The sequence below is a fragment of the Callionymus lyra genome, chromosome 9, assembly GCF_982586985.1.
Source record: "Callionymus lyra chromosome 9, fCalLyr1.hap1.1, whole genome shotgun sequence".
In the NCBI taxonomy this organism is placed as follows: Eukaryota; Metazoa; Chordata; class Actinopteri; order Syngnathiformes; family Callionymidae; genus Callionymus; species Callionymus lyra.
This window is the reverse complement of record NC_141826.1, coordinates 11,931,333-11,939,504: the sequence shown is the minus strand read 5'-3', so window position 1 is coordinate 11,939,504 and position 8,172 is coordinate 11,931,333. Positions and strand designations below refer to the sequence as shown.

General features: G+C 37.9%; 1 protein-coding gene across 1 annotated transcript; it reads right to left on the bottom strand.

Annotated features, from left to right (window-relative positions):
* Positions 1-236: 236 nt before the first annotated feature.
* dusp1 (dual specificity phosphatase 1) lies at positions 237-3,572 on the bottom strand. Its single transcript, XM_087798944.1, has 4 exons — positions 3,044-3,572; positions 2,692-2,837; positions 1,887-2,106; positions 237-1,138 (listed from the first exon to the last, which is right to left on the bottom strand). The coding sequence occupies exons 1-4, from the start codon at positions 3,444-3,446 to the stop codon at positions 777-779; spliced, it is 1,131 nt and encodes a 376-aa protein (XP_087655070.1). The 5' UTR covers positions 3,447-3,572; the 3' UTR covers positions 237-776.
* Positions 3,573-8,172: the final 4,600 nt, after the last annotated feature.

Sequence of the window (8,172 nt, the reverse complement as noted above, 5' to 3'; positions counted from 1 at the left end):
TTTTAAGGTAGATTTCTGGATTTGAATCTACTAATTTAACCAATAGATACCAAAATTATTTGGTTAATTTGTCAACTGGCGCACCTTGAATATTACATTGACATCTAGTATAAGATTGATTTAACAGTAAAGTCACTGTTGACTCTTGTGTGGCCACAGGATCTTTGACAGACGTGCGTTTTTGTTGAATGAGGCTTCAACCACTTCAACACAACAAAGAGATCCAACACTTGATACAAGGTCAACAACATTTATTCAGCAGTATAAAAAAACAAACTCGTGTAAAAATAGATATTAAAAAGAATATATTACTTTAGTTCAATAAATATTGTCAGATTGCAGGCCGTGAAGGCGACCAGGCCCAGGTTGAAGAGGCTCCGGGGGCGGTCCGAGCTGCAGTACACACACACACACATGAGGTATTCAGCGGTTTTTGTGTCCCTGTCGTTTTTCGCCACGATTCATCTTTTTAAGGCAGGTGATGCATTTTGGCAGGACCTTTTAAAGGGAGGGGGATACATTCACACTTAGAAGTTGGGCAAGGCATTATAATTTCCCCCTGAAGGGGGCGTATTCCTGAGACAATTTTCAGCCCTGGATTATTTGGGTGATTATCAAAAGCAGTCGTCTTCGATCGAATAAGAATTCCTGATTTTAACTGTGAAGACATGAATAAAGGAGGGACAATACTGACAGGGAGAGTGGGGGGGGGGGTTGAAATGATGCCACCATGACTCGGGTCAGTTCATCTTCAGCGACATCTCGATTAAAGTCTCTCAGCAGCTGGGCGACGTGGTGATGGGACTGTGGAGGAATGTCCGCTGTCCGCCCGAGCCGTGCACGGGGATGGACACCGGGAAGTTGAAGACGGTGCTGCCGCCGCCGGTCCTGATGGCGGGGCTGCCGGCCTCCGACGAGCAGCTGGACGAGGCCAGGACCTGCGACTCGAACTGCAGCAGCTGCCCCATGAAGCTGAAGTTGGGCGAGATGATGCTGCGGCGCTGCTTGACGAACTCGAAGGCCTCGTCCAGCTTCACCCGGTTGGTGCGCATCAGGTAGGCCAGGCAGATGGTGGCGGAGCGGGAGATGCCGGCCTGACAGTGGACGAACACACGGCCTCCTTTGTTTTTCACCGAGTCTGTGGCAGAGGGAAAAAAAAAAAGGACGGATTAGCATGGTGATGATGGTAATCCAGATTGATAGGGTGAGAACAATAAGCCCTTAGACACCCTGGATTCTTCTGATGACACATTAGACAAACACTTCTTATCATAGTCAACTAAATTATTTCATGACGAAATAATGTCGTCATAATTAAAAACCAATGTTATTTGGTCTAGTTAGCCACGAGCTAACGCAAATATTGAATTAAACTCCCCGTATCAAGCACTTATTTGAAAGAGAACAGGTCCTGGCAACACTTTTAGCCACAATTAAAATGTAAATCTTCTCATTAGCACACAGGAAGACAGTTAGCGGAGGAGTGGGGGTGAATTGCCAAAGGAAGGGGGGAGTCTAATGGACAAAAAAAAGGGGGCAAACACCCCTGCTGGGGGGTATTGATCTGAGAGGAAGGCTGACAGTGAGCAAAGAGAAATGGCCTTTTGTTCAACCCCAAACAAAGGATGGAATGGATGCTAGCCACCCCCCTCCGACCCCCCTCCAATAGCTGGGTGCTGTTACCTCACGACCCATCAGAATAAGGGGAACCCCACCCCCTTTACTAGAGGGTGATGATGTAATGGCCATTGTGTTTTGGGGAGGGAGCCAGCCCCGGAACAGCTGGTCGGTTTTGGAGGGAACTTTTTTTTTTTTCACCATTTAAAAAAAAGTGTCACAGGAAGAAAGAGGGGGAGGGAAGGGTGTGTTTGTTTTGAAACACTCACCGATAAACTCTATCGCCTCGTTGAACCAGGAGCTGATGTCGGCCTTGTGGTTGTCCTCGACGGGGATGCTCTTGTAGACGAACGAGCCCTCGAAGTGGTTGGGGCAGTTGGCGGAGACGTTGATGAGGGCGGTGATGCCCAGCATGTCCAGCATGTCCTTCCTGGACGCGTGGTAGGCGCTGCCCAGGTAGAGGAAAGGCAGGATCTCCACGGGACCACCCTGGAAACCAGAAACAATAAATACATTTAAAAACGTGGATAACGGCGGGTTTTTGTTTGTCGTTTTCTGTGTGCGTTTTTGTATTTTGATGGACAGCTTTTCGTGTAATCAGTTTTATCTTGACCTTTAAAGTATATACTTTATTGAATATTGTTTTGATCGTTTAAGCGCTTTGTGAAAAATTACTTACTTAATTCACTAGGTATATACAGTATATATTGACAATTTAAACTTTAGCTGTTGGTGACTTATTAGGAATTTAAAATGGAAATAAACAAAATCCGATAATGTACATGAATTAAAAATGTGACGTTAAAAAGCTTTTTAAGAATTAAAAATTCTAAAACTAGCCACCAACAACAAGATATCATCTAACTAATAAAAGCTAATCTTAACCCACTTAAATACACAAATATTTATTTTATATACAAGTAAGTAAGTAAGTAATTTTTATTTGTATAGTGCTTTTCTAGACCAGGGTCACAAAGCGCTTAAACAATCAAAACAATATTCAATAAAGTATATACTTTAAAGGTCAAGATATACACAGTTATAGTGTATTATTTACTATACAAGGACACATACCTGATCATAAAGAGGTGTGTTACAGGGACTACAGCTTGGATCAGAACTCTCTGGTCGACTGGAGCTCAGGGGTAAACTCAGCCCTTGTGGTGGGGAGGGTTTGGTGCAGGTCTCCGGGTACTCCGTTGAAAACTTGTCAAATCCACCTTAAAAAAAAAGAAGAGGAAAAGCATGTTTAGATATTGAATTAAAAATAAAAAAAAGCTGATCACTAGATGTGACAACTGGTCCCTATTGGTTCTATTTTGGAAGCTTGTTTATAGTGGCCCAGTTGCTCTGTTGACAGCTGCTCTAAAACTAAAAAAACGTTTGTCGTTTCTCCCCTTCCCGGACACCGTAGATTTCTCCTCACCTTTAAGAATAAACACGGAAGCCCCGCAAGAGTCCCGGGACAAGGCGGTCACGGCCAGCATCAGGGTCCCGTCCTTCTTGGCCTGGCTCAGGTCGCAGCTGCGGTCGTCGAGCAGCACCACGGACGCGTACTCCCCGGACACGAGCCGGTTCCTCGTGTTCTCGTTGGGCACGATGTGTTCCAGACCCAGGCCGCCGCGGGCCCGCCGGCGCACGATGGTGCTGAAGCGGACGTTGGTGGAGCCCGGGATGTGGGACGAGTTAAAGGAGAGGAAGGAGCGGCAGTCGAGCACCAGACACCCGGGGACGTCTGCGTCCAGCAGGCGGTAGAAAGACGCGCAGTCGACGGTGGGAACCTCCATTATGACCATAGTAGTACGACGGAAAGTCAAATCCAAAATCATTAAAAAAAAAAGTTCCGAAAGTTGGCAAAAGTCCTTTTGAGGCGACAAATTAAAAATAAAGTCCTGGTTTTATATATTTTTAAAACGAATCCAACTTTTTGTGAGTGAGAACCTTCTGTCGAGGAGAGGAGTGAGGACGCTTTATATACGGAGTGGCTCGCGGTTGTGAATGAAGACGTCGTGACGTCAGAGGACCGCCCCCTTCCTGGCGGTCGGCCACGCCGACTTACGTCAGCGCGCTCCCGGTACATTGTGAACTAGCACGTCCGCGGTCACGGTGACGCGCAGCTCTGGAACTCTTAAAACTCATCTGGATTCCCTTTTCTTCCCTCTTTAAAAAAAAAGAAAAAAAAAAGTAACGAAAATTAGGAATTAATGTCAAAAATATTAACTCGATATTCGATGAGCAGAAAATAAATATTTATTATTTTAAAGAAATTCTTGATTTTAAAACAATTTAAAAGGAATTCAATTATATATAAGTAAGTAAGTCATTTTTATTTGTATAGCGCTTTTCCAGACCAAGGTCACAAAGCGCTTAAACAATCAGAACAATATTCAATAAAGTATATATTTTAAAGGTCAAGATAAAACTGATAACACAACAGGAGTTCCATAAAATCAAGGAAAAGCCTGAACAAATAAAAACGTCTTTTAAGATGTTTCTTAAAGGAGAAATCCAAAAGACATAAGCACTAAAATGAAATGACACCGACTTAAATTTGATAAACGACGTTTTCCATTTCATTTATTCCTTACGATATTGCGTAAAGAATATTTTACACTGAGTTAAATTATATTTAAATTATTTTGACTACATTGTACTAACTTTTTTTTATAGGACTACATAATTTCCCATTTTGAGGTGATTTAATAAATACATATCTGTCTCTTAAAATCAGAAAAATTAAAAGGTGTTATTGTTTCACTTTTTATTACACCTAAACTCAAAGTTTTAATCCTAAAAATGCATTTTTTTTAAACATTTTATTTCCTGACTCTCTTCAAAAATATTATTACCATTAGAAAAACATTTATTAACTTTAATTACTTATATTTACATATTTATTTCTTCATTAAATTGAATAAGTTGCATAGAGGAGATCACTCGACAAACCACTGTCCATCATGGATGATGACAGTCATTCTCTGAACAGAGAAGCAGATGAAGCTCGAATGCTCGTCCCATGATGCAACACTAATAGACTCAGGGACTCATTCATTCCTTGTGCTATTAGACTGTTTAACTCTGGGTTTGAGGGCAGGAGTGGAGTGAAAAGATGATTATATTCTATGTTAATCTTTGTATTCCTTTTTCTTTGTTATTTTTTTTTTAATCTATGTTCTTTATCGTTTAGATTTATATTCTGTTATCTTGCACTTTCTTTTTATTGCACTTTGTTATTGTTTTATGAATATATTGTCTATGGAGCTGTGTGCTGGAAAAACAATTTCCCAAAGGACTTCTCCAGAGGGATAAATCTAGTTTATCCATTATCTATCTGTAAACTCTCATTTCGGCTAAAAAAATATATAATTTAAAATTTAACATTGTTTCTTCAAAGAATAATTAACAATATGCTAGTTTTAGTTTTAATGACTATGTATCAAAAATGTTTGACAAAATCACTATTATTTTTCACTTCTTTGTTTGTTTATTAAATAAAGAATTTGCTTCAAATGTCCATGGTGTTATTGTTAAAAAAAATGATCAATGATTTGCCTCTTCACCCAAGAGTTCGTTGACAAATAACAAGATAACAAGTGAATATCTGACAGGGACGCCATAAAAGTTTATTCTTTGTTTTTATTAGTCAGAGGTACATAAAGTTCAATGCCCCGTGAGCAAAGGCTGACAATAAAAGTTAATCACTGTATAGAAATCTCAAGTCCAGTAAATTTCCACATGCTGAAAAACAAAACACGGCTCTACCAGGAAGACAACACTAGAGAGAGAAATAGCTCAGGCGTTCCTCTCGGTGACTGAATAGAAACAGATAAATGTACAAAATTGACAGCAATCAGATATCCCGTAAAGCCTTTTTTTAGTAAACTTGTGGTTTAATGACTCAGAATTTGGAGTCTTGCTGTCTCATAATAGGGAAGTAGTAGTCATACTGACAAGACAGCAGGCGCCTGATCAAAGAAGGGTGTGTTTGGCGAAGTCAAACTACTTATTTTTGTTGTGAAACTACAAGTGTTTACTGAGCCGTCTTACAGGGTTGTCTTGTGACAACCTCCTGCCGAAAATCTTGTTTGTTCTACTTTGCCCCAAGGTTGACATGCGACTTAAAGTTTCATCAATGTCCACCCCTTGAAATAATCTATTGATTTTTGTTTTAAAACTGAAAGGGGGATGTCATCCAGTCTATGACGTCAATCTCACTCCACTGTAACCGGAGAACTTTCAGTCCAAGGAATACACATTCAGGTCCTCTGTTTCACTTCAAACCCGGTGTGTTTTGGTGTGAAAAGGGGGGTTGGAGGGGGTATTTTAGAGTACAAATGTAAACCAGTCGCAATCGAGTGCAAAAAGTCACCATCCAGTTTGACTTCACACCCCTCTGTGATGAGTCAACCGGGAAGCCCAGAAGGAAAGGACGGATTATTACTACACAGCGGAGGAAGGACTCGAACACACAGTGTACCAAAACAATTTGTTCCCACTAAGTTTTCTCACATCATTTCAGAACGTGGTTTCCAAAAGTAGTTTTTCCCCCCATAGATATCAACTTTTATGCACTTTCCTTTAAATGAAATAATAATAAAATTATATTATATTATTTACTAATTTACTTATTTACTAATATAAGCAGTGGCAGACTTACCTTCCACTGCTATATTATAATGTTTGGAAACGGTTAAAAAATAATTTTGTATTTTGTCCTCATCACAGACACTTTTAATCTCTAACTCCGCGAAAATAATTTGATCCACATGTTCTGTTTTCATTTCTGTTGATTTTAGTGGGTGTTAATATTAATACATTTAGTTGTTTTTTTTGCATCTGTCAGCTTTGTCAAACGCAGAAATAGTGAAGAAGTTGCAAATAAAAAAATGTAGGTAACACTTAATATTCAGAATGATTTAGTTGTTTGGATCATTATGGTAATGTTGTCCCCAAGCACTTCAAGATGACAGCTGCATAAATAAGTGTTTTATACAGCATGACGTATGGATAACCTAGACCTAGACGATAGAAATTGCCTTAGTTTCAATCTTGCTTGACTATGAATCACTTGTATCAGACGTTCACACCATCTAGAAAGAGAAGTGAAACAGATGAGGACACTAAGGCATTTCCTGTGTTTAGAAGTTACTGTCACTTGCTGTCATACCCTTCTGTTTACTGACATTGTCGCCTGGGGTTACAGCCGGGCCATCATGGGAAAACACAGGGACCATCCATGCTAGTATGAAGTCTATTTACCGGACTCGACACGGTTTGGTTTCAGCGTACGAGTACACCATAAAAGTTTTGATCAGTCAGATCTTTCTTTCTCAATTTCACAAGAACATGACGGGAATGACTTTATATATCTAAAGGTGATTAAAAAAAAAATTTCAAATAAAATAACTTCAGGGCATAATTGTGAGTACTTAAAGCATAATATTTAAAAATTATATTTACATTTGTGAACCACCAAATGTCTATTGACTATAGAGTTATAAAACCGGTTTGAACAACCATTCAGATTTTTATTTTTCAATATTTATTCGTTTTAAATTATTTTTCACTGATATGATTTAGAATTTCTATTGTAAGTAAGTAAGTAAGTAATTTTTATTTGTATAGAGCTTTTCCAGACCAGAGTCACAAAGCGCTTAAACAATCAAAACAATGTTCAATAAAGTATATACTTTAAAGATCAAGATAAAAATTGATAACACAACAGTTATAAAAATTATTGTTTAAGCGCTTTGTGACCCTGGAAAAGCGCTCTCTAAATATGAATTACTTATTTACTTACTTAATACAAATAAATAAAAACAATCATAGCAACAACCATGACAATTAAAATAATTATTAAGTTTTTCTTTTGACTATATGTTTCAGAATTTCTATGAAATCTTGTTATAAAATTATAACTATTACTACCACTTCTACTTCTAATAATATAAAAACAAAAACAGTGACAATAATTATAATAATAATTATTATTCATTATTTATTTACTATATGATTCAGAATTTCTTTGAAATCTTGTTCTAAAATGATGACTATTACTACCACCACAAATAATAATAATACAACAACAACATCAGTGATAATAATAATTATTATTATTCGTTATTTTTTTGGGTACAAGATTCAGAATTTATATGAAATTAAAGGTCGGAAATCGGACATTAATAGTACATTTGAAGGCGAATTATTTTAATATCAACCTACTTATAATGACAATAACACATGTAATGAAGATGATGATAATAATGATAACATTTAATATTGTTTTGATTGTTTAAGTGCTTTGTGACCCTGGTCTGGAAAAGCGTACTACAAATATAAATTACTTACTATAATATTAATAATCTATATAATAATAATAATATTATAATAATAATAATAATAATAATAATAATAACAACAGCAGCAATAATAATAATAATATACGCAGTAGTGATGTAAATATCTAATAATAATACAAACGATAGAACCAAAGCCGCGGAGCGGATGTAGAATCACACAGACCGGAAAACGCTGTTAGCCAATCAGCGTGTGCAA

Bases quoted from the DNA above. Each gene is read 5' to 3' on its own strand.
- dusp1 (XM_087798944.1), bottom strand. From the start codon at position 3,446: ATGATTTTGGATTTGACTTTCCGTCGTACTACTATGGTCATAATGGAG. The intron at 2,107-2,691 runs GTATGTGTCCTT...TCTGGTTTCCAG, and splicing joins ACACACCTCTTTATGATCAG to GGTGGTCCCGTGGAGATCCT. The intron at 1,139-1,886 runs GTGAGTGTTTCA...CCTCTGCCACAG, and splicing joins CGAGGCGATAGAGTTTATCG to ACTCGGTGAAAAACAAAGGA.